Here is a 26297-nt window from a genome sequence, read left to right as displayed (position 1 = left end):
CCTTTTCAAAATAAAAGCCCACATAGTAACAAGAGGTTAATGTAATCCATAAAACAGGACATTTTAAATCAAACGTATTGAAAATGGATGAATGCACAGGCAGTTGATATGTTGTAGCATGTACATGTTGAATGAGTGGGTCTCCTGATGTTGACTAGCTTTGCATGTAGTGTACTGCAATGGAATGTACTGACGGCACCATCACATTCCAAACGTCATACACACTTGTAACACATACTCATTGGTATGATAAATAAATTACCTATGATACGGCTGTAACTAACTGTTGCAAAGTGTCTTAAATAATATATTCAAAATTGTGAATAAAAGGAAACACTGATACCACAAACATGAGTCACGTAGCAAAAAAAATGTAACTTTTATTTGGACTGTCCATCTGATCAATACTGTAGTTCAGATCATTCAAACAATGTGTGACAGTAAAAAAGTAGCGTGTGTAAGCATGGGGTGCAAACTGTTCATTCATAAAACATTAGAAAAATGTTTGGGGAGTCATTAGAATTAAATATAAATTGTACAAGACAGAGATGCAAAACAAAAGCCTACAACATACTGCTTATTTATTATGCCAGGCAGGGACATTGACCACAACTGACAGGCCACTTGGGAGAAGGGGTCTCATGTATGACAGGCTGGCTATGTACCTCATAATTCTGCTTGGCATGTGAAAATAAAGCCAGACTCATGAAGTGCATTTTCTAACCAATTTCACGCTTCACTGAAATGTAAACACGGGGGTAAACATATTCCTTGGCCCGTTGTTAGTGTTGGGCTAGACTTGCACATATACTATTATGACTCAGATTGGCTATTTCATCCCCCTCTGCATCCTAAACCACTGGCATGTGCAAAGTCAATTTAGCCTCGCCTAAAGAACTAAGACTTTTCTACAACAAGACTGGCTACCCCTTACGTGGAGGAATTACTTCAGGTGCCATTGTATGTATTGAGACAGGGAAAGGAAATGACAACCTGAGCCATATTACATGTCATGCTAGTATCAATTTAATAGCTTAGATTGAGATCATTGGTTGCCTATCTAAACCTGAAATTCGCGATTTTTTTTTTTAACCATTCTACTCTCTTTGTGGGAATGAATCTAATGTATTCATAAAGTCATATCTATCCAAGAGCCAGCTCAGAGGATAACCATGACTAGGACACTACACAGGCTCAATAGCCAAATCAGAGAGAGAGGAAGCTGTTGCTGTGCATTTCAGGTGACATCAACTGTTAATCAGCCTGTGGCATCTGACAGGTCAAACCCACAAGGCCAGGCAATATCAGTCTTCACTTGCCAAGGGTACACAACATACCCTCATTCAGGTCTCACTCACTAGACACTATCTAGTCTAGTGATAATCATGATTACAGCGAGTAGATAAGCAGCTGAACTGAGGGGGTAGAAGGCATCTGTCATTCTCTACCCAGCCCTCATGTGGTAGAAGGCTTAGCTACGTGCTTTAGGCCTTACATACTGAGGAGACAGCATATTTACGAGCACTGAAGTGCCAACAGTCTTATTTTCAGACCCATCATTACACATCACAGAACATGAAATGGGCACTCCCAGAGGGAGGTAAACAGTGCTATTAGGAGGAATCGACATTGAACTCCAGTCCCATCATATCTGCTCTCTGGAGGATTTGTAGACATTAAGCACTACCTTGACTGTGCCACACTGCCCTCTCTCAATATCTACAACAATCGTTCAATTAGTGTGGGAGAAAACATGCAATTCTAGAAAAAAAACAGATAAGTTCTTAAAATGAAGGGAGTAGTAAAAAAAAAAGTAATAAAAGTCATGCTGGTAAATAACCATGTTTACTAAACAAATAGACCAGCTATGGCTCTGCAGAAATAAAATGCTAATGGTTATCCCTGCCTCTTGATGCAACCAAAGGTGATCCAAACGTTAAGACCATATACATACATGCACCTCCGCTCTGCCACAATCAAAGACAGGTTGTATAAGAGTTTCTGATTCAACACTGACACCACAAAATAAGTGTTAGGGTTTTACAACTGGAACACATAAATAGACCCAAACAGGACATATTTCAAGCACCTTAAAATATAAGACAGAATAGATTCCCACCCTACGCTTTCTTACAGGTGCACTGGGGTTGGACAGCCTTCCTGTTTAGATTAAGCCACCGCGGAGCCGGCGTGAGATATGAAATCGTACCCCAATCCAGGGATGAGAAATAGTTGATGTGGCTACTGCTAACTAGCAGGACGACGAAAACGGCAGTTTACATTTCTCACCCCTGGATTGAGGTAAATTTTCCGAGCCATATCTCACGCCGGCTCCGCTGTGGCTTAATCTAAACAGGAAGGCTGTCCAACCCCAGTGCAGCTGTAAGTAAGAGCAGGGTGGGAATCTATTCTGGTTACTTAAAAAGTATGATTCCGCAGATCTCCACATAGGCTATGTTGAAGAGAGGGCAGGGTGAGGAGGTGGATACTGGTTCATTCTGAGTGGCAGAGACAGTGCTTCCTTTGCATTTTTCATAACCAGTCATAATGGGGCCTCAGGGTAGAAGGTGAATTCATTAAGCTTCCTCACCCAGTATAACATAGGGAGGTAACTATTTGAACACACATGCACCAACAGCTCCCCTCAGATTTTTTTTTCATTTTCTTTACCAATGCAAGTTCTCACAGTCCCCACAGAAGAAACCTCACCAGTTCTTATTCAACCATGTGGGATTTTCCCTCTGCCCTTAACTTGCAAAGGAGATTCATCATCATTTTTGTAGTAGGGCAAAAATGTCAATGCGGACAAGTTGCAGCTGGCATGCTACGTTCAAACCGCCATTGTTTTAACAATTACCATGTCTAAAGTCGCATTGGCCACTCCAAACATCAGTCTAACATAGGTATTCACACAGAGCCCTTCTCTTTGGCCTAGTAGAGGTGAGGAGGTGTCAGAGCCAGTAATACCCATGTTGGGTACGTGAAGGGAATGAGCCAGGGTGTTGGTGTGTCCACTGTCAGGGCCTAACTAGCTCTGGCTGTAGCAGGGTAGTTGTTTAGACAGCTGTAGTTGTGTTCAAGGATCAGAGCCATGCTACAGGCTGGTCATGCGTGTGAGTAATTTCTGTTCTAGTGCCCAATTGGGAGGCCAAGTGTCTGACCATACAGTTAAAGTATCTGGGGGTGTGAGGCGTGGCTCTGCGTGGATTTTTTTTCTGGGAGGAAAAGGGGAGAAACATTTAAGTTAGAACCCCCTTAAGACAGCACCAATCCTCCATGTTCCTCTCAAAGCTCAACAGTCAGAGCATCAATCTGCTCCTTTTAATGTCACAGTCCTGCAGAAGACATGGAGCAGGTTGCACAAGTAACCTCTTCTCCCTCCTGTAATATAATAGTCATCTGTATTCCATTTATAATAAACTCAGTTAAGTATAATAAAGTAGAAAAATATCAGAGAACATATACACTGTTAGTTGTCGTTTTGTAGTGACCATTTCGCTTTCTTTTTTAAGCATATATTTTTGTGCTGGGCAAGAGGAACTGAACAGGCCTCCGTTGAAGTGAAGTGTCAGTTTGGTTTCTTCCTTTCACTGCTTTTAATTTCATATTGTTGATGTTCGGTCCATTCCATCTACAGGAAGGAGGATTGGGAAAAAAATAAACATGTATTTTGATTTCAAATCGTAACGTTATTACACTCTGCCTACTCCAAGTGACACCTTTCAATAACAGCAGAAAATTCCAGGAAACCTAAATGTGGTTTAAAATATCAGTGTCATACTTCCAAGAAGTTGCATGTGGGAGTGTAAGGCATGTGTTTTCACTCACCCCCTAAGGCATGCTCTGTCATACTGAGGCACAGTGACTCCAGGGTGGGGTTGATCTCCAGGTCTGCACCTGGAACTTGGCATTCTGGGAGAGGAGAGACAGGTCACTCAGTTATCTGGACCATTAATCACACTTTACAAACTGACAGATGCATTAAATATGGAGCCGTGTGAATGCGATGTGTATGGAGATGTGGGTGGAATGCGTAAGGCAGTGTAAAATTGGGTTTAAAGGCTGTGGGTGAGATGTATAAAGACCGTGTATGATTGGGTTTGGAAGGAGATGTCGCTGGGATATTAAAGGAAATGTGAATGGATGGTATGTGTAAAAAGACAGTGGAAATAGACATTGGAGCAAGGTATGTGTAAGATGATGTTTAGAACTCTAATTCTCTTTCTTTCTCTCTCGGAGGACCTGAGCCCTAGGACCATGCCTCAGGACTACCTGGCATGATGACTCCTTGCTGTCCCCAGTCCACCTGGCCGTGCTGCTGCTCCAGTTTCAACTGTTCTGCCTGCGGCTATGGAACCCTGACCTGTTCACCGGACGTGCTACCTGTCCTAGACCTGCTGTTTTCAACTCTCTGGAGACAGCAGGAGCGGTAGAGATACCAGACATTTACTCCTGAGGTGCTGACCTGTTGCACCCTCGACAACTACTGTGATTATAATTTTTTGACCATGCTGGTCATTTATGAACATTTGAATATCTTGGCCATGTTCTGTTATAATCTCTACCCAGCACAGCCAGAAGAGGACTGGCCACCCCTCATAGCCTGGTTCCTCTCTAGGTTTCTTCCTAGGGAGTTTTTCCTAGCCACCGTGCTTCTACACCTGCATTGCTTGCTGTTTGGGGTTTTAGGCTGGGTTTCTGTACAGCACTTTGAGATATCAGATGATGTAAGAAGGGCTATATAAAAACATCTGATTTAGAAGTGATTGGGGTAATATTTGGGGGAAGGGGGTGCTAGGATCCTACCTTGCTGCTGGAACAGGAGCATGGTTTGCGGGGAGGTGTGGACAGGGAGTGAGTGGGTCCGTTGCACAGAGCTGCGACTCTGGCTCGGCATGCTGTTGCTGCCCCCAGGGTTGGCAAACCACAGGTTCTACAGAGACAACAGAACATCAACTCTCATCAAACATGTTGTACACTGTGTGAGTCTTCCCAGCACGATTATTACAGAGAGACTCTTCCAGCTATGATAATGAACCAATGCATATCAAAATGCAGTGCCTAACCCACGTGTTGCCCTGGGTATTGCATTGATTAACCTGTCAACACTTGTGGTTGCACTTGTTAATCTGTCAAAACAAATGTTGTCTAAGGATAGTTCATCACTATGTGGGTATAATAACATGTAGACCAATATAATCTAATGTCAAATCTAATGTTGGCTAACTAGCTGCAACCCTCAATGACAAAGACTTCTTAGAAAATGTATTATCTTGTGAATGATTCTGACTTTTCTATATGTAAACTTCAGTGGCTGTATTCAATGCCCCCAGACTATATGACATCCCATCCTATGACTAACCTGTCTGCCCTGGCCTGGCAGTGTAGGGCTGGTGAGGGTGTGGCGAGGGGAGGCAACCCCGATGCCACCTGGACTCAGGAGACCCATGCGCCCGGCAGTGAGGCCACGAGGGGGCAACTGGAATGACCTCTGCCCCCTACGTGCCAGACCCCCAGCACTCACAGAGCCTGCTGTGGGGAGGGAGTTGGAACCATATGCCCAGCTAGAGGAGACAGAGAGAATAGTTATCAGACAGAGCCCTGTAGGACATTCAGCTAGAGGAGGCAGAGAGAATAGTTATCAGACAGAGCCCTGTAGGACATCCAGCTAGAGGAGGCAGAGAGAACAGTTATCAGACAGAGCCCTTTAGGACATTCAGCTAGAGGAGGCAGAGAGAACAGTTATCAGACAGAGCCCTGTAGGACATTCAGCTAGAGGAGGCAGAGAGAACAGTTATCAGACAGAGCCCTGTAGGACATCCAGCTAGAGGAGACAGAAAGAAAAGTTATCAAACAGAGCCCTGTAGGACATCCAGCTAGAGGAGACAGAGAGAACAGTTATCAAACAGAGCCCTGTAGGACATTCAGCTAGAGGAGGCAGAGAGAATAGTTATCAGACAGAGCCCTGTAGGACATTCAGCTAGAGGAGGCAGAGAGAATAGTTATCAGACAGAGCCCTGTAGGACATCCAGCTAGAGGAGACAGAGAGAACAGTTATCAGACAGAGCCCTGTAGGACATTCAGCTAGAGGAGGCAGAGAGAATAGTTATCAGACAGAGCCCTGGGGGACATCCATATGGATAGAGAGAGACTCTCAGCTGCCATGGCAGAAGAGTGATAGATTAAAAGGAGAAGAGAAGTCCAGTTATCTTACCCTTTCTGTCGGTACACAGGCATGTCCAGCATGGCTTTTCTTGGGAACAGGCGGAGCAGTTTGAGAACCTGCTGCTTCCAGGAGACCAGTCTCTTCCTCTGAGTCTCTGTGAAAGCCTGAAATAGAGAGAGAATGAAAGAGATGAGGTAAGAGATGTAAGAGAGAGAAATTGAGAGGTAACAGAGAGAGAGAGGAGAGAGAGTGAAACCCTGCTCCTGATGATTTCAAACAGCTAGCTAGAGACATCAAATACTTCACCCCAGTTGAGATACATATTTTAATTGGCGAGTGAGAAAGACAGCGAGCAAGAGACAGGTGTTTGAACTCCTGGTAATGGTTCAAACATAGCAGCAAAAAAATAAACCTTATCATTTCTTTCTTAGTGCAGTGAAAGTTCTTTGTAACATACCATTGAGAGGAGCAGTAGGTGTTGTTACACATAATTTGTAACATACCATTGAGAGGAGCAGTAGGTGTTGTTACACATCATATGTAACATATCATTGAAAGGAGCAGTAGGTGTTGTTACACATCATATGTAACATACCATTGAAAGGAGCAGTAGGTGTTGTTACACATCATATGTAACATACCATTGAGAGGAGCAGTAGGTGTTGTTACACATCATATGTAACATATCATTGAAAGGAGCAGTAGGTGTTGTTACACATCATATGTAACATACCATTGAAAGGAGCAGTAGGTGTTGTTACACATCATATGTAACATACCATTGAGAGGAGCAGTAGGTGTTGTTACACATCATATGTAACATACCATTGAGAGGAGCAGTAGGTGTTGTTACACATCATATGTAACATACCATTGAGAGGAGCAGTAGGTGTTGTTACACATCATTTGTAACATACCATTGAGAGGAGCAGTAGGTGTTGTTACACATCATTTGTAACATACCATTGAGAGGAGCAGTAGGTGTTGTTACACATCATATGTAACATACCATTGAGAGGAGCAGTAGGTGTTGTTACACATCATATGTAACATACCATTGAGAGGAGCAGTAGGTGTTGTTACACATCATTTGTAACATACCATTGAGAGGAGCAGTAGGTGTTACACATCATTTGTAACATACCATTGAGAGGAGCAGTAGGTGTTGTTACACATCACATGTAACATACCATTGAGAGGAGCAGTAGGTGTTGTTACACATCATATGTAACATACCATTGAGATGAGCAGTAGGTGTTGTTACACATCATATGTAAAATACCATTGAGAGGAGCAGTAGGTGTTGTTACACATCATATGTAACATACCATTGAAAGGAGCAGTAGGTGTTGTTACACATCATATGTAACATACCATTGAAAGGAGCAGTAGGTGTTGTTACACATCATATGTAACATACCATTGAGAGGAGCAGTAGGTGTTGTTACACATCATATGTAACATACCATTGAGAGGAGCAGTAGGTGTTGTTACACATCATATGTAACATACCATTAAGAGGAGCAGTAGATGTTGTTACACATCATATGTAACATACCATTGAGAGGAGCAGTATTTGTTGTTACACATCATTTGTAACATACCATTGAGAGGAGCAGTAGGTGTTGTTACAACATCATTTGTAACATACCATTGAGAGGAGCAGTAGGTGTTGTTACACATCATTTGTAACATACCATTGAGAGGAGCAGTAGGTGTTGTTACACATCATTTGTAACATACCATTGAGAGGAGCAGTAGGTGTTGTTACACATCATTTGCAGCCTAAACCACCAGCTAGCTGTATGTGAAAAGGTTGAAATGTTTATTTTCTAGATGTGATTCTGTGCAGTCTCACCTCATGTGTCAGACATTTCTCAATGAGCTGCAGGTAACAGCTGATATTCTCCTCGTCCGGCCTGGACACCAGTAGCTGAGTGCACACTGCAACACATGGACAGGAAGTTCACACAATGTTACATAACACCCACCCCCTCCAACACTCATTCCAAACAAAACACACCAGCACATCACACATCAACAACAAACAAGCTCAACAATTGTCCAAATGCACTCAGCCATGTAAAAGCCTTGTCCTTTTTTACCTTTACCCATGACACGTGTGAACTGGCCAGCAATGTCGCGGTCTGAGATGGGTGTGGCTGAGGACTCCCCGTCGCAGGGAGGGGGGTTGTGGGGCTGGAAGCCCTCCTGGGCCAGGTCCTTGTCCTCCCCAGGGTTGGAGTGGTCTGAGGGGGATCCAGTCCCCTCCATATCTCTGTGGGAAACACTGGGAGGGCTGTAGCTGTAGACCTTGATGGGGGTGATGATAATCTGCTGTAGCTCCTGTAGGGCGTTACGCAGGTTGCCCCCCTCCAATATATCCTGTTGGATCAATCATTGCATTATCTTATTAGCAAAGCTGTCTTGAGGTGTGACAGGAAATTGTCATGGAACTCGCTGCTCAACTTCTCATTTGAAGAAAATGTGAGTGGTAGCATATCTACACTATTTGTGATTATTATAGTGGATATGGTCATTTACATTTCATTATTTTTTTTCCGTCTAGGGCACAGGGATCCAAATGGGAACTAACAGTTAAGTTGTTGAGAACAACATTACCAGATAAAAATGCATCTGAAATGCTTTAAAAATAATAGCGGTGAGAGCATGTGGTTTACCTTCTCTAAAGACTTGAGAACGCTTGGCCTCTCCCGTAGCTTCTGGACACTCAGGGCTATCTTGTGCCGCGCACCTTTGGTCACATTCTGGACGAAGAGTTAAAAGGAGAAATCACTGCTCACAGCAACACAGACATCCAGATATCCAGTTACTAAATAACACTCCTGATCACCATCGGTTTCATTAAAACTATGGAGCAGAGCCAAGACGGCATCGTTTATCTGCGCGGGGAGGCTGTGTATAACTGTAGAGTGCAGCTGATGCCTCATTTCATGGCTCATTGAGTGCTGAGGTATGACTATGCTGGAGGACAATACACAGGCCATATCTATTCAGCCCTGATGAGGAAGGCAGGGAAAAGAGAGGACTAACAAGAGAAGCTGACCAACCTGTGACAAACGATGACAAACCTGTGACTCCAGGTGGTGCTCTGTCAGAATCATCATCTCCTCATAAGTCATCTGGGAGAAAAGTGCTGCGTACTTATGAAGACGAAGGCTCTTCAGCCACATGGGCACATCTGAAACAGAAAGTAGAATAACAACATGCTCAGAAGTTGTTATTCTTCTCCTGTTGAGTCCTTGTAACTCTAGTCCAAGAACAATGAGAAGGAAAGAACTACCAAATAATAGACACTACTGTGGAATGCTTGACGCATCTGTGCAGTGCATGTCAAAATAAACACCTCAGATCTATTTGTTGGAGAACGCTGTCCTACATATTTTCATGGACATCTGGAGCACAAACAAACAAACTTAAACTCTATAGCATCCCACCGAAAAGGCAATTCCACCATCGCCAAGTAGCCGTTGGCATGTCATGACTTTTCCCAGAGAAAATACCAACAATGTAACCGCTTTGAACCCTTGGCATGTTATGGTTGACCTCCTGACCTTTCATGCCACTGCCATCCTCCTGGAAGGTGTTTCTGGAGCCCTGGTCCTCAGTCTGCTCGCTGCCTGAGGATGCCACACTACTCTGGGGGGACAGGGGGGCGTGGTCAAAGGCCTGTCGCCCCCCCAGGTCATCCTGGCTCAGCCAATCTGCGCCACAGACCTGGGGACTGGAGGGGATCAGGGACAAGGACCTCTTCAGAGGACTGGGCTGGCCCATCTGACCCATGCCTGGCAGGGCACACAGGAGGGGCAGGATGTTATAGATAATCGCAATAAACCATCCCTTTAATGAAGGCTAGGCCTATACAGAGAGAATATTTACAAAGAGGTGACAATCATGACAAAGATCACAAACTAAATAGTTGAGCATGATTACATAACTGAGATAACGACAAAAAGTTATATTGTATGTTTAGTATATTCCTATTCACCTCAACATATCCTCGACCATTTCTCTCCCTCACTCTGGCTTGGTAGGAGATGTGAGCCACTGACCTGCATTGTTGCTGTTGATGGGCGAGGACATCCCGCCCTGGAAAGACATGTGTCCATTCTGCCCTGCAGGGGAGGAGCTGGAGGAGGGGGGCTTGTCCAGCCAGCCGTGGCCAGGGTCCAGGCCCTCCGCGGAGCCCGGCCAATCATCTGAACCCTGACGGGGGTGGTAGGGGCCGGAGGGGGGCCGGGAGGAGGGCCCTGGGTAGCCGCTGGAGAGGTGCTCCTCCAAGTGGTTGAGCCACATGGCCAGCGAGGTGCGGTCGTCCAGGGTGGTGGCCGGGTGGATGAGGGCGTAGGACAGCAGCTGTCTGCTCTCCTCCACAAACAGGCTGCTCTCGATGGTATAGCTCAGCACCTTCTGCAGCAGCTTCATGTACTCACACTTGGCCTCGCTGTTGCGGGGCTGCAGCAGGGGTAGGTGGGACAACAGCAGGGACACCGCCTTCTCCATGGGCTCCTGGTGCCACTGGCTCACAATGTCTAGAGAGGGGAGGGACAGAGGGGCAGTTAATTACATGTAAAAATACATTTTCACAGGTTGTAGGTCTATCTGTTACAAGGTTTTTACTCTTTAAGATAAGGTGTACCGGTAATGACACATGGCTAATCCAATAGGGTTTCAAATGTATCCTTCAGAAATCTGCAGTCATTAACTACCTGCATTGTTGGCCTCAGCCTCCAGGATGTGGATCTCAGTGCAGTCTGCCAGCCAGTGCTCCAGGCAGATGTGCAGGAAGCGGGCCTGGGTACGAGACGCTCTCTTCAGCAAGGAAAGAAGCGCCACCGTCTGCTCACACTCGTTCCAGCCCTTAAACCAGTCCGTCAGGATGCCCACCTGGTCTCGGAACATCATGGCGCTATCCCAACGGGAAGGAGGGTGGGAATATGTGGGTGGGGGGTTAGGGGGAAGACTGCTTGCTCACACACAGGTTCACTCTGGCCCCGCTCAGCGGCTGCTTTTACACAACAGTCCTGGGATCCCCTCAAAGTAGAGCGAGGGGCCCTCACATGGTTCAGGTGCAGGAGATGGGGGTACTGAGGGGGGGCGTGTTAAATCCAGCTGGTTGTGTCAGACAGAAGGAGGGTTCTCTCTCAGGTGCAACAGTGTCAGCATCATCCAAATCCTAACAAATCAACAGGGAAAAGTACATTAAGGTACACTGAAAAAAATATATAAACACAACATGAACAGTGTTGGTCCTATGTCATGAGCTGAAATAAAAGATACCAGAAATATTCCATACACACAAAAAGCTTATTGCTCTCAAATTTTGTGCAAATTTTTTTTAACATCCCCCTTAGTGAGCATTTCTCCATCACCAAGATAATCCATCCAGCTCATAGGTGAGGAGTATCAAAAAGCTGGTCATTACACAGGTGCACCTTGTGCTGGGGACAATAAAAGGCCACTAAAATGTGCAGTTGAAATCAAACTGTCACATGCGGCGAATACAACAAATGTAGACATTAACGTGAAATGCTTACTTACAAGCCCTTAACCAACAATGCAGTTCAAGAGTAAGAAAATATTTACCAAAAACTAAAGTAAAAAATTTAATACAAAAATAATAAAAAGTAACAATAACATAAGAATAAAGAGGCTATATACATTGAGTACCGGTACCGAATCAGTGAGCGGGGGTACAGGTTAGTTAAGGTAATTTGTACCTGTTGGTAGGGGTGAAGTGACGATGCATAGATAATAAACAGCGAGTAGCAGCAGTGTAGAAAAAACAAATGGGCGGGGGGGGGGGGGTCAATGTAAATAGCCCGGTGGCCATTTGACTAATTGTTCAGCAGTCTTATGTCTTGGGGGTAGAAGCTGTTAAGGAGCCTTTTGGTCCTAGACTTGGCGCTCCGGTACCGTTTGTCGTGTGTGCGGTAGCAGAGAAAACAGTCTATGACTTGGGTGACTGGAGTCTCCCGACAATTTAATGGGCTTTACTCTGACACCGCCTATTATATAGGTCCTGGATGACAGGAAGCTTGGCCCCAGTGATGTACTTGGGCCGTACGCACTACCCTCTGTAGCACCTTACGGTCAGATGCCGAGCAGTTGCCATACCAGGCAGTGATGCAAACAGTCAGGACGCTCTCAATGGTGCAACTGTAGAACTTTGAGGATCTGGGGACCCATGCCAAATCTTTTCAGTCTCCTGAGGGGGAAAAAGTTTTGTTGTGCCATCTTCACGACTGTCTGGGTGTGTATGGACCATGATAGTTAATTGGTGATGTGGACGCCAAGGAACTTGAACACACTCAACCCGCTCAATTACAGCCCCGTCGATGTTAATGGGGAACTGTTCCACCCGCCTTTTTCTGTAGTCTACGATCAGCTCCTCTGTCTTACTCACATTGAGGGAGAGGTTGTTGTCCTGGCACCACACTGCCAGTTCTCTGACCTCCTCCCTATAGGCTGTCTCATCGTTGGTGGTGATCAGGCCTAAAACTGTTGTGCCATCAGCAAATGGTGTTGGAGTAGTGTTTGCCAATGCAGTCCTGGGTGAACAGGGAGTACTGGAGGGGACTACGTACACACCCATGAGGGGCCCCAGTGTTGAGGATCAGCGTGGCAGACATGTTGTTGCCTACCCTTACCACCTGGAGGGCAGCCCATTTGGAAGTCCAGGATCCAGTTGCAGAGGAAGGTGTTTAGTCCCAGGGACCTTAGCTTAGTGATGAGCTTTGAGGGCACTATGGTGTTGAACGCTGAGCTGTAGTCAGTGACCAGCACGCTCACACAGGTGTTCCATTTGTCCAGGTGGGAAAGGGCAGTGTGGAGTGCGATTGAGATTGTGTCATCTGGATCTGTTAGGGAGGTATGCAAATAGGAGTGGGTCTAAGGTATACGGGAGGATGCTGTTGATGTGAGCCATGACCAGCCTTTCAAAGCATGGCTACCGACGTGAGTGCTAAGGGGCGGTAATCATTTAGGCAGGTTACCTTCGCTTCCTTGGGCACAGGGACTATGGTGGCCTGCTTAAAATATGTAGGTATTACAGACTCGGTCAGGGAGAGGTTGAAAATGTCAGTGAAGACACTTGCCTGTTGGTCCGCGCATGCTTTGAGTACACGTCCTGGTAATCTGTCTGGCCACGCGGCTTTGTGAATGTTGACCTGTTTAAAGTTCAGCTACAGAGAGTGTTATCAAACAGTCATCCAGAACAGCTGGTGCTCTCATGCATGCTTCAGTGTTGCTTGCCTCGAAGCGAGCATAAAAGGCATTTAGCAGGGCCTCCCGGGTGGCGCAGTGGTTAAGGGCGCTGTACTGCAGCGCCAGCTGTGCCATCAGAGTCCCTGGGTTCGCGCCCAGGCTCTGTCGTAACCGGCCGCGACCGGGAGGTCCGTGGGGCGACGCACAATTGGCCTAGCGTCGTCCAGGTTAGGGAGGGATTGGTCGGTAGGGATCTCCTTGTCTCATCGCGCACCAGCGACTCCTGTGGCGGGCCGGGCGCAGTGCGCGCTAGCCAAGGTTGCCAGGTGCACGGTGTAGCCTCCGACACATTGGTGCGGCTGGCTTCCCGGGTTGGACGCGTGCTGTGTTAAGAAGCAGTACGGCTGGTTGGGTTGTGTATCGGAGGACGCATGACATTCAGCCTTCGTCTCTCCCGAGCCCGTACGGGAGTTGTAGCAATGAGACAAGATAGTAGCTACTACAACAATTGGATACCACGAAATTGGGGAGAAAAAGGGGTAAAAATAAAACAAATTAAAAAAAAAGGCATTTAGCTCGTCTGGTAGGATCACGTCACTGGGCAGCTCGCATCTGGGTTTCCCTTTGTAGTCCGTAAAAGTTTTCAAGCCCTGCCACATCCAACGAGCGTCAGAGCCGGTGTAGTAGGATTCAATCTTGTATTGATGGTTCGTCTGAGGGCATAGCGGGATTTCTTATAAGCGTCTGGATTAGTGTCCCGCTCCTTGAAAGCGGCAGCTCTAGCCTTTGGCTCAATGTGGATGTTGCCTGTAATCCATGGCTTCTGGTTGGGATATGTACGTACGGTCACTGTGGGGACGACGTCGTCGATGCACTTATTGATGAAACCGATGACTAAGGTGGTATACTCCTTAATGCCATTGGATGATTCCCGAAACATATTCCAGTCTGTGCTAGTAAAACAGTCCTGTAGCGTAGCATCTGCGTCATCTAACAACTTCCGTATTGAGCGAGTCACTGGTACTTCCTGCTTTAGTTTTTGCTTGTAAGCAGTTATCAGGAGGATAGAATTGTGGTCATATTTGCCAAATGGGAGGGCGGGGGAGAGCTTTGCATGCATCTCTGTGTGTGAAGTAAAGGTAGTATAGAGTTTTTTACCTCTGGTTGCACATTTGACATGCTGGTAAAAATTTGATTAAATTAATTTAAGTTTCCCTGCATTAAAGTCCACGTTTGACAAAAAAATCTCACTTTTTTGTCCATAATATTAATCTCATCATGTAGGCCAGGGATGGGCAACTTTGATGGCGCCCTCCTCCCGCCCCCCAAAAACTCAGAACTCATAATGGGCCGCAGAGGGGCAGCAGGTAGCCTAATGGTTAGAGTTGGGCCAGTAACCGGAAGGTTGTCAAGGTAAAATTCTGTCGTTCTGCCCCCCCGCACCTCTCTGATTCAAAAGGGTTGGGTTAAATGCAGAAGACACATTTCAGTTGGACAACTGACTAGGTACCCCCCTTTGCCTTTCCCTAGTGGCTCGTGGGTCTGCGTACACACATCCTAACACATTTTACTGGCCCACCTCGTGACAGCAAAGTTTTTTTTTTAAATACATTTTAAAGTTAATGTCCTGCAATTCTGCACATTTTGCCATGGGGCATAGAAATAATGTTGCCGTTTAAAGCAAGTTTGCTGCAATTATACGCAATTCCATAACTAAGTTCATGCAATTCTAGTCATTTTGCCATAGGGTGGAGGCAAATGTTAGCAGTTTTTAATATGATAACTAATGATCAATGGGCCCCACCCTATTTGGTATTTCAACCATGCTTACTACAAGTTTAGATGGCCGTCCCCTAGGCTAATTTACCGATCTAAAAACATTTTGCTGACATGGGCTAAATGAGTGGCTGCTGATGCACAACCAAATTTCAAAATGTCACCTTGTGAAGTATTCTTTTATTAATTGTCAACAGTAAGTTGAGACCTAGACTGAGTAACAAAAAAATGTTTTTTTTGGTCAAGGGCCTACAAACAGGGGACCATGCGCGCCAGTCGCCCATCCCTGATGTAGGCTATACAAGTGCTCTCGCCAATAGCATGCAGATAGCTCTATTATCTAGAGGGCACGTGCCAATACCAGGGAGTGCACACAACGCAAACATTTTTGGTGAGAAAACAAATCATTAGAGTTAAAAATACAATAGAAACTCATTGTAAATTTTTATTCCATACATGGACATTTAACTGCAAAGGGTATTTTTATGTGCACTACCTCATGTACAGCCTTTTATCTCCAACAAGTCAATTTGATGGAAACATCTCTGGTGTTAAAATGTGAATATTGTTTTAATGCTAATTTTTGAATATTCATATGAAACTGTCCCAAATTGGATAGAAACCTAGCTAGTATCACTCGACCGTGGAATTGCCCTTCTACATTGTATAGACAGTGTAAAGATGGTCTCTGTACAACGCACTAATGCATATTCTTTATTTAGGCCAGCTAATCATAATGCAAGATAATCAGCTTCATGGTGAAGTGAAAGTAGAGCACATTATTACCAGCATCATCAACACAGGTTACGGTAAAGAACATCCATGCAGTATGCATGCACATGTATCCTGACCATTCAGCCAACATCTGTGTAAGTTTGATAAAGCCAACATCTAGGCCTAGCTGCCCGGTCAATCCATGAGTCTATTTGACTTGAAGCAACAACAACAAAAAAGACTACATAATCTCCATGCAATCTGTCATGTATATTCTTAGCACAATACATTATATGTGATGACTTGCAATACAGCTTGTTACAGGGTAAAGTAATGACAGCTGTCATCCAACCCTCCCAGTATTGCAATGACCACCTGAATGGTGGGTATATACTGTAACTTGCAATGCCTAGCTAGTTGTTATGTAGCTAGGTTTATATAAATAAAACCAGACTGGTCTCAGACTAGACGTAACATAGTCAATGTAAATACGAAGCGTTCAAATTAGTTATAATATGTTACGCTTGGTATGGTGAAATAAGACAGATGGTCAAGGAAAAAACAAAAGTCAAGCGGTGGGTGGGCTGGCCGTACAACGAGAACGTCTAGCAACCCAAAGGTTGAGACTTAAAATCTCATCAACGACAACTTTAAATATTTCGCAACTTTTCAACTAATTACTACTTTTTAACTACTTAGCATACTCATCCCCTAACCTTAATTAACCCTTTAACCTAACTCCTAAACTGAATTCCTAACTCTAACCCATAGCCGAGCTAATGTTAGTAAGCTAGGTATCGTTAGCCACCTAGCCAGAATTCGTAACATATCATACGAAATGGGTGTTGGACATCCACAAATTAATACATACCATACGAAACGTGACATACACTGAATGGGTTGTCTCTGATTTACGTACAGAATAATACGAAATACTCAAACCAGCCCAGCTAGCTAACTAGAGATATTTGTCCAACTTGATTTGATCACAAAAGCAGAACGTTACGTTAGTAGCCAAGCTCTGGCTAGGAGGGGCTGTATTAGTAGTAACGTTACCTAGCTAACAAGTAAGAGGGGTGGTTATTCTAACTAGGCTAACGTTACCGCCAGTCCACTACCAAGTACCTACAGAGCTAATCATCTAGCTAGTTTGTTGGTATAGATAGTTATCTAGCTAGCTAACGTTGGTAGCTATGTCAACTCACGATCAAACAAAAGAGGGAATAAAACATTTTTACATTTAACGTTAGCTATCACAGCTAGATAACGTCAACTCGCAGCCTTACCTGTGGTAAGTTAGCTAACGTACGTTTGACCAGGCCATACATGTAGTTAGCTAACGTAGTTAGCCAAGATAGTTGGTCAGAAAACATAAAAACAAACCTGTGACAAAGGTGACGTTTCCAGGGCACGGCTGTTGCAATCTACTGCACACGGGTTGATTTGATGGTCTGGGGCAGTTAGCTAGCTTAAAAACACCAGGCCTCTACGGATGGCTTTCACCATGTAAATGGACGAGGGTTTCAGGATTGGTGTTGTTTTTCAGTAGCGACGTTGCTATTGGAATGTCGCTGCATTTCTCATCTCGTTAAACGATATTACAGTCGTCGCGTTGCAAAGGTCCTCCATGGTCCATTTTGCAAAAAAACAAAACACGGCAGGTTACATAAATGATATCCACATCCCACCCTTCAACTTCTAGCGGTTGGTTTGTTTACCTTTGTGAATTGTCACTTGTTAGCTCCCTAACCGATTAGATAGCTAACGTAGCCGCTAAATCGCTAGCAAGTAGCTAACGTTATTTGCTTCATCTATAAACGCTGGATGAGGCGAAGATTTCGATCCAACAGTTGTCGTTGATTGCTTTGAAAATTATTTTCGGATTATAAAAAAAAAACACATTTACAAGACTATCTATGTGCAGAATGTGTATTTGAACATAGAGAAATATGGAAAGTACGCTTGGCGATATCTAGCTAGCCTACTTCGATTCAGACTTGAAGCAACGTCGGAAACTAACGTAATGGCTTTTGGGCGGGGTAAACAAAGAGAAAAGTGCCCCACCTAGCGGATGAAACGCACACACCACTCCTGGGTTGAAATTGATGGATTGATCACAGATTATCCATTATATTGAGCAGATACTAAAGTGGCCGCTAAAACAATGGAAATACGTTTCTTATAAAAAGGAAGGCAGTCGGCAAGATCAGGTGGGACCATTCTAGCCAATGAGAGGGCAGATACGCGTGTGAATAAGAGGCACAACTCCAATATAACTGTTTTTTTTCTCCAAAATTACCGTGATGTCACGTATCCTACTTATATCAGTACACTCTTAACATCCTAATGATTACGAAATTTATAGTCGATCAAATAAACCATGCATTTTTTCATGACCTCCATACACAATATCTTAGTTTGGTGAGCGAAAAAACGCCACCTGCGGGAGAAGACAGATTTTGGGCGCAGTTATCCCTCTCATTCGCCTTTTCCTCTCTGATATGATGGATAGCCGCTGTCAAACCAAGCACTGTTAATTCAAATTCAACTCTTTGGCCTCAAACAAACATATTTGGCTTGATTGTATTTGATCAGTTAGATTAACGTTTGAGGAATGAAGATAGAATGAAGATTACTTTCCCTTGAAATACAGGCTAAAAACACTTATGTAGAATTAATCAGATTATCAAAGAATGCTCAGCTTTCTCTGACTGCACCCATCAAACAAATGTGAAAAGAGAATATCACTTTGTTCTTTTATCTTGTTGCAACACTAATTATTTTGGGTATAAAACATTGTATTATTAAAAAGGCATGATTTGCGATACCCCCCCAACCCCGCCCCCCCCCCCCCCCCCCCCCCCCACACCGCCACTGACGACATCCCTAACATTAGTCTCAATAATGCTAGATCTGGCACAGTGCGAAAGGGGGTACTGGTGGATGCTCTAGTATTTGTTAATGCCTGCCCTTCCCTACTGTATGTGCTACAACATAAAAGGAGGATCTTGAGAGTCAGACAGCATCCTGTCACAAGCAGTTGGCCGAGGAGGAACTACCTTTACAATACGACAGTATCTTTGCAAACAAGAACCCAAAACAAAACCTCTTCTAGAATGGTATGGGAGACCGTTTATTTATACGATATTGCACTTTACCAACAAAATGTATTTCGGCATGGATGGTGATGTCCTAGTTTATGTTGTAAAGATTTTTAGGCAGGCGTACATTTATTTTTGCTACTCCCCACCCATCACCCCACACCCTTTTGACACAGGAAGTTTTTTTGTCCCATGATGCAACAAAAGCACTTCCTGGCCTCAATATATCACTTTAAGATTTTGTTATGAGCTATGCGTTCATGGAAACTTGAACTTCAGAAATCAAAACAAGTTGCTCTAAAACCTATTTTTCTGTATCGCTCCCTTTCTCTCTCTCCCCCCAGACTGTCCTCCACTCTCTCTCTCTCTCTCTCTCCCCCCAGTCTGCCCTCCACTCTCTCTCTCGGTCTCTCTCTCTCCCCCCAGTCTGCCCTCCACTCTCTCGGTCTCTCTCTCCCCCCAGTCTGCCCTCCACTCTCTCTCTCGGTCTCTCTCCCTACCTCTAAGGGAATTTTCAAAGATGTAGCCTGACAGTAGCAATATAACCAACATATACAATTACAATGTGTCAGAACTTCCCACGGTTGATGAACTTGTTTCACTTTTACACTCTAGTCAAGCTCTTTGGTTGTGTGCGAGGTGGATGAGAGTCTGAAAGAAAAACTGAAGAAGTTTAGATTTCGAAAAGAGACCAACAATGCAGCCATCCTGAGTGAGTAAGACTTCATTGAAACCATGTTCCTCAGTAGCCCAACTGTCACCTGTTTCACCTAATTAAAAAACAAAAACTTAATAAACCTAGAAACAGAGAAACATACTGTGTCTAGGACTCAATATAGAATGATGATCCTATTCCCTCAGTGAAAATTGACATGAAGAAACAGCTTGTGATCCTGGAGGAAGAGTATGAGGCAAGTCACGTTGTCTTTCTGAGATGTTGAATATCCCATACTGAGTTAATAATTACTCAAATCCATCCACACCTGTATCAATACCAGTTCAACTCAAAACACGCTCTCACATTTCAGGACATCTCCCTGGATGACCTGAGGAATGAACTTCCAGAGCGGCAGCCAAGATATCCTTTTATAACATGTCAGAGTGATACAGCAGAATAATCATATTCAACAGCACTGCCAGTGTTGAGTTATATCATTGACCAGTGATTGGATCTCCTTGACAATATAGTGTACATTCATTGTTTACAGCTACAAATACGTCCATACAGATGGCAGGGTGTCCTACCCGCTGTGTTTCATATTCTCAAGTGCAGTGGGTGAGTAATTCATCCTAATTCAGTGAACAGCCAATTAAGTGAAGGATTAGCATTACTGTACTGCAACAACCCTTTGCACAAAATAACATTTCGAAGGTAGTAAGTGATAATTGAAAGTAGAAATGAGATTCAGTGTTTATATGGAGATGAAAAAGGTTCAGTGGACAGACATCTGTAGCTTTATGCACCTTTATGCACCCTTATGCACCCTCCTCATCTCGACAGGGTGCAAGCCTGATGTACGCAGGCAGCAAGAACCAACTGGTCTCCGCAGCAGAGCTCACAAAGGTCAGGACTATTTTCTGTTTCAAGTATTGACTGACAATTCTGATCGGAGCTTAAGTCCAACCCTAAACTCACAAAATAGAGAAGGTATAATAGAAAATGTTCAGAAAATATGCATGTTTAGCCTGATCCTACCACCTTTTTCTCAATAGGTTTTTGAGACGCGAAACATAGATGACTTGTCTGAAGAGTGGCTGATGAACAAACTGTCTTTCTTTCGCTGAATAGACACTTGTGTTCACGTTAGCAAAAGTGCATGTATTGAACATACCAGTACATTAACTTCATTACTGGTTTGCAATAAATTGCTTATAGTGTCACTTATGTTATTGCATTCTTATTCCTTAGTTGTACTCAGAAACCATTATTACCAGCCTGGTTGCCAGTCTTTCTGCTCTCTTTTGTTGACATGGTAGCACAAACAGATCTGGGACCAGGCTACATTACCACCACTTTGGAAGGAACATTTTTCCAGGAATACATGTTCATCAATAAAGAGGGGACTTTGGAGAGGGTGACTGTTACCAGTATAAGAAACATACAGGCATAAATGTTGTAAAATCAGCTACCACCATTTATTTACAATGTCTAGATGTTAAGAGAAGTTTCCATCATACAACTGAATTTATACAGGTTAATAGTAGCAGTTTCTGGGAGGGAAACAAGAAATTGGCAGAAAAAGAGAATGTTCTTTTGAAAGTTTAGTTCAAAACATTAAAAAAACAACTTTCCCACATTTTTTTGGCTGTTCCTATTACATTTATAATGCATTGTATCCTCAAAATGCTAAGGACAAAGAAAAACAGATTTAACAGGTTTAACACCTGAAAATTAAACATAATTTTTTTTTCTGCTTTCACAACACTTTAAGTACCTCATATTAAAGTGAGAAATCTACAAACCATAAAGACAAACTGACTTAAAAATAACAGCTTAAAAGAACAAAATAAATCTGTTTAATTGTGTTCAATGAAGCACGTACTGTACACAGCGACTAAGATGTAGCTCCAGCTATAACTATGAACAAAGGTCTGACAGATTTGAGTAAGTGACATTTACAGGTACCCAAAAGCCTTGTAGAAGTCCCTTAGAGGTTGTGTCTCTCCTAAAAAAGTAGCAAACTAACATTCAACAGGAATGAGTTGCTAGCCTGGGACTCAGTCTGTAAAAACATGGCTGTTCTGAGGGTGGGGCTTGTCAGCGTGGGCTGGCTGGAGCTCGAGGGTGAGGCATGGTGTGCTGGCGTTGTCACAGTAAGAAGGCTCTTATTCACTGTCACTGCCATCGCTGGAGTCTGAGGCCTGCTCACTGCCACTCCCACTCTGGGCACGGCCACCCTCTGAGTGGTCACTACCGCTACTGTGGGCCGGAGACACGCTCCTACTCCTCTCCCTATGGCTCTCCTTCTCCTCGCTCCCACTGCCCTCCTCCCCACTGCTCCGGGCTGCCTCATTCTTGGGCTCGTTGTCGTCGTCATCACTGTCGTCGTCGCTACCGAAGATTTCCACCTCATCCGCCAGCTTGACCTCCTCCTCGCCACTCTCACTGCCGCTACCACTGGCCTTCCTCCTCCGCTTCACTCCCTCTTCATCATCCTCAGCTCCACTCCGCTTTCCATCCTCATCCTCCCTGTCAGAGTCACTGTCAGAGTTGTCTCCCTCGCTCTCGCTGCCCTTCTCATCACCTGTGAGTGGAAATAAACAGATATTTCATTCATATGGACCTAAGAAGCAGTGATAAACAAAGAGCTTTAGACACAGTGGTAAACATTGGGGAGGACAGAGGGGAGAGACTGACCAGAGTCCTGCAGTTTACCCAAGTCCATGTCCTCTTCTTCGTCCTCTGGTTCATGGTTCTCCAGCTGAGCCTTACGTGCATCCTAATGGACACAAAGACGGATGTCATGATTACTCTGATTATTTAGATGTCTGCAAATGTATACTTCTCTGCTTATGTCCAGCATTACCTGCTCATCTCTATCAGTGTTGAGGTCCACTTATTAAGTAAACACAGTAGTTTCCACAGATTGAAAGTAATGCTCAGTGTAGAAAATAGGCCTAATTAGCAGTCTCACCTGTGCTTCCAGCTCCTTGTCATTCATGTCTCTGTGCTTACACACCAGCACAGCGTTTGTAGTAGACTGGGCTCCAGCCTTAGCTCTCCTCTTACTCAGCCGTACTCTGCAATCCAGGACAACACAGTCAGGCCAACAACAACCTTCACAGGTGGTGTCCTCAGGCCAAAACAAACTAACTTAACCCACCCTAGCAAATACAAATCTACCAGAATAATGTGACTCTCTCTTCAAAGAGAATCCCATGTCACCTCCTGCCAATGTAAACCCAACAGACCACACTATGAGACCCCCCCCCCCATCCGGGCCAGTGGTTACCTGGTCTCCAGCTCGTTGTAGTAGACTCCATCTCCATCTCTGAAGATAAAGAAGTAGTTCTCCTCGTAGCCCTTGCTGGCTTTGTTCTTCACATTCCAGTTGTACTCCCTGGCTATCTTATAGTCATACCTAGAACACACACACCATCACACCTAGTTCAATGTTACAGTAAGTGTGCTTCAGAGATTCCAAAATCCTAATGGTTCGGTCCTTGGACAAGGTGAACCAAGTAGGTATGAGGAAGTAGACAATGGCAATGTGAAACCTGAATATTATTGATAGGGATAGTTAACATATCAGTAGAATGGTTGGTGTCCTGTCTACTCAAGGTTAGTGTAAATGCTTGTTGGATTACTCACAGATCATCAGGCATGTAGTCCAGCTCCTCATCCACGTCTCTCTTGCGCTTGCGAATCGTTTCCTCATTGGGCAGGAAGTAGGCCACAAACTGGTTTCCTTCCTCATCCATCATACCTCTGCAGGGCACAACAAACAATTCAAAACACAATGTAAAATTGTCATAGTGCCGGACAGTCACACACAAAAAAAAAATGTTTTAAAATCACAGGCGCACACACACACAATGTGGCATTGTTTTGTCCTCACCTAATCATGGCCTGTGACATCATCTCCACACCTTGGGGTGCTGACATGTCTTTAGGAGCAGGATCAGAGTCGAAGATTACCTGAGCACACGGGTTGATCCACATCTGGGGAGCAGAGAACAGAACACACAAATTCTTACTCTTTACCAAAACACAATAGGGCTAGACAACAACAGCTAAACACATCCAGATTAGAACAGATAAAAGAACCAATGACTGCCCAGAAACAAAGACCATGAGAATAATTCAGATAGGAAGCCAAGACCAATTCAATGGTACTGTATGTCCTGTTGAGCGTCATGGGTGCTCACCTTGAAGTCAGGGAACACAGGCATCACCTCCACAGGAGTGACTCTGGGTTTACTGTAGTGCTGGGCAATCTGGGGGAAGAGGATGAACACCACGTGTGACGTACAGATGTAGGATCTTAATTTGATCACTTTTGTTGCTGAGAATTTTCCTTCACCGCAGGAAATTCTGATGAGCTTCGCAATTTACTTAAATCCACTGAAAAACCACACTAACACAGTTATATTAACAGTATCCCACTTTTCATGTCACCTCATTTTGACCAGCTAATAGCCTAACCACAGATAAAGAAACATTATGGACTAAACATTAAAATGATGTTGCTGCGGGATTATTTTGCCTGCAACAATATAGGTACAATTAAGATCCAACATCTGTCCAATAACTTTGATGGAATGAAAGAGGATATTGCAATCGTCATATTAGAAGGAGCATACAATGAACGGTGTGATCTCTGTGTAGCTGGACATTGACGGTTACTGTAAGATCTATTTGGACTGAATATAGCCCAGTAAATTGTGCATAGCCAAACAAGGGGCACTCTCACCGGTTTCTGTGCATCCTCAAAGGTCTTTTCAATTGCAGCAATCTGGCTGTCCCTATCCTTGTATATCTCCTCCTCTGTGAACTGCTGTTTGACAGACACACCGATCCTAAGGACAGAACACATAGGTCATAGAAGGGGTGGGACAAACAGAAATCACTACAAGATGGGAAGTGTGTACGCTGAATGTGGTGGTTAGCTAGCCTGTTAGGTCACACTCACTTGACTTCCACTTTCTCATTGGAGACACCATATCTGTTGAACTCTGTAGAGATGTACTCAGTCTTTCTCATCCACGGGACCACCTTGGCGTGCTGCTGAGATCTACAGGAAGACAAACACAAGGCTCATAGCAAAGACCCCAAGTCATTAAGATTTTCATTGAATTTTGTCACAAAGACACTGTATTGACTGGTACACAGTCTGTATCCAAACCTTTTCGAGCTGGATGGAGCTGTGATGTCTTCCTCCAATAACTTCTCATCAGCTGGATCAAGAAGAACTAGAAAAATAAGGATGGGATGATTCTAAATCAATACTACACAAGCTTCAAGTAACTACCACAAAAATATATTGACTGTTTGGTATAACAACGTGTGTTTGTGTCATTCAGAAACATACTGCTGGGGTCGACGCGGTATGTGTCTGGGTTAATGAGGTCGATGGTGACGCCAAGGTCAGGCTCAGTAAGCAGTTCATGTTTGTGTTGCTTCTCTAACGACGTAGCCTTGTACTGCACAAACCTGTCAACACCAGACAGGGCAACGTCAGAGTCAGCTACAGTGGCAGTACAGTATTTATGGGAGAAGGCTTAGAAAATAAAAGCTGCACACTGTGGTTACAACAACTATACATTTAATAGACATTAACATCTTGACTGACCTTTATGGCAGAAGGAACAAGGGTTTTTACCTGTGCTGGTCAAATGGATATGTGATGAATTTGGGATCAAATGGGATGTCAGGCAGGCTGTTGCAGTACTTTACCCGACAGACCACTCCAGACCTGGGAGATTGGTTGGGACAAACACGGAGTCACACATTTCAAAAGTGTACAAAGAACAAGTAGCCATCAAAAGCATGTTCTATCAACCATTGATGCCTCAGAACCCAAACTGATAACTACCTAATGGTCATATGGGTTTTGATCTGGCCATGATATCGCCAGCCCTCCACACCCTTTGTATTTAAAACACACAATAGCTTGAGCTGTAACTGAATCACTCTTTTGTTTTAACATGGAAAACAAACTGCATGCATACCTCTCTGGAACAGTTCTGTGTGATGAACTCCTAGTCAAGTGGAGAGAAAAACAAGTGTTGTTAGCTACACACTCAGCTGATAGATTGAAGAAATAGGAAATAGCCAGCCCCCCACCCTCCCCCTATTTTGACCTATGTTAACTTATCACGGGACAATCAAAACATATGTAAATTATGATGTTTGCTAACCATCCATGTCGTCATTAGCTAGGTTAGCTAACGTTATCTAGTTGCGGCAAAGAAAATACATAGGAGAGGATATTTACCTGTGACCGTCTGAGTCTCGCTGTGCTTGTGTCTGGATAGTTGGAGCCATGATATTAAAATAATGACCACGATTGGAAGAACAGTTTCTTAGAAATTCAGACAACCGTTCAAGTCACTCCTTACTAAAACACTTTACCTGAAAGAAAGAGAAACTCCGTTGATTACTTAGCTAGCTACTTACTCCAAAGTACTCAGAGCTTTCGCTTTTTTTGCTTTTCTGTCCTGGCTGGATGCTCCTTACAACTAGTAGGACCGCTGATATTTTCATGGGTAGCTTCCGAGCTGCCTGAATATAATTACGTCGCAGATATACGGTCAGTTTTTGCTATATCTCGTGTGTGGATTTGTGGCCGGCAGTGGAACCACAGATAGAA

The 26297-nt window shown here is 44.2% G+C and overlaps 2 protein-coding genes and 1 pseudogene across 7 annotated transcripts; 1 reads left to right on the top strand and 2 right to left on the bottom strand.

Annotated features, from left to right (window-relative positions):
- Positions 1-355: 355 nt before the first annotated feature.
- LOC139382363 (protein Smaug homolog 2-like) lies at positions 356-17905 on the bottom strand. Of its 6 annotated transcripts, none has more exons than XR_011628632.1 (14): positions 17267-17905; positions 10897-11363; positions 10240-10719; positions 9742-9972; positions 9238-9368; positions 8848-8934; positions 8272-8551; positions 8025-8110; positions 6215-6330; positions 5363-5564; positions 4807-4933; positions 3829-3912; positions 2438-3631; positions 356-2120 (listed from the first exon to the last, which is right to left on the bottom strand). XR_011628632.1 is itself a non-coding variant. In XM_071126357.1 (13 exons), exons 2-13 carry the CDS (start codon positions 11090-11092, stop codon positions 3603-3605), a joined length of 2049 nt encoding a protein of 682 aa, XP_070982458.1. In that variant the 5' UTR covers positions 11093-11363; positions 17267-17893; the 3' UTR covers positions 356-3602. The 6 variants fall into 6 exon arrangements, 4 of the variants coding, with proteins under 4 accessions (XP_070982458.1, XP_070982460.1, XP_070982459.1 ...); XR_011628633.1 differs by having other exon boundaries at positions 9259-9368; positions 17267-17893; XM_071126357.1 differs by having other exon boundaries at positions 356-3631; positions 17267-17893.
- Positions 17906-18795: 890 nt separating this feature from the next.
- LOC139382924 (glia maturation factor gamma-like) lies at positions 18796-20879 on the top strand (annotated as a pseudogene).
- A 217-nt stretch (positions 20880-21096) lies between these two features.
- On the bottom strand, positions 21097-26297 carry LOC139382923 (RNA polymerase II-associated factor 1 homolog). Its single transcript, XM_071127195.1, has 15 exons — positions 26165-26297; positions 25923-26059; positions 25657-25686; positions 25308-25400; positions 25017-25138; positions 24831-24897; positions 24618-24719; positions 24399-24504; positions 23854-23922; positions 23544-23647; positions 23297-23413; positions 22938-23066; positions 22620-22725; positions 22343-22424; positions 21097-22229 (listed from the first exon to the last, which is right to left on the bottom strand). The coding sequence occupies exons 2-15, from the start codon at positions 25970-25972 to the stop codon at positions 21811-21813; spliced, it is 1596 nt and encodes a 531-aa protein (XP_070983296.1). The 5' UTR covers positions 25973-26059; positions 26165-26297; the 3' UTR covers positions 21097-21810.

The sequence above is a fragment of the Oncorhynchus clarkii genome, chromosome 24 (assembly GCF_045791955.1).
Source record: "Oncorhynchus clarkii lewisi isolate Uvic-CL-2024 chromosome 24, UVic_Ocla_1.0, whole genome shotgun sequence".
NCBI lineage: Eukaryota > Metazoa > Chordata > Actinopteri > Salmoniformes > Salmonidae > Oncorhynchus > Oncorhynchus clarkii.
Note: the sequence above shows the minus strand (reverse complement) of the source record. Positions and strands in the feature narration are given on the sequence as shown.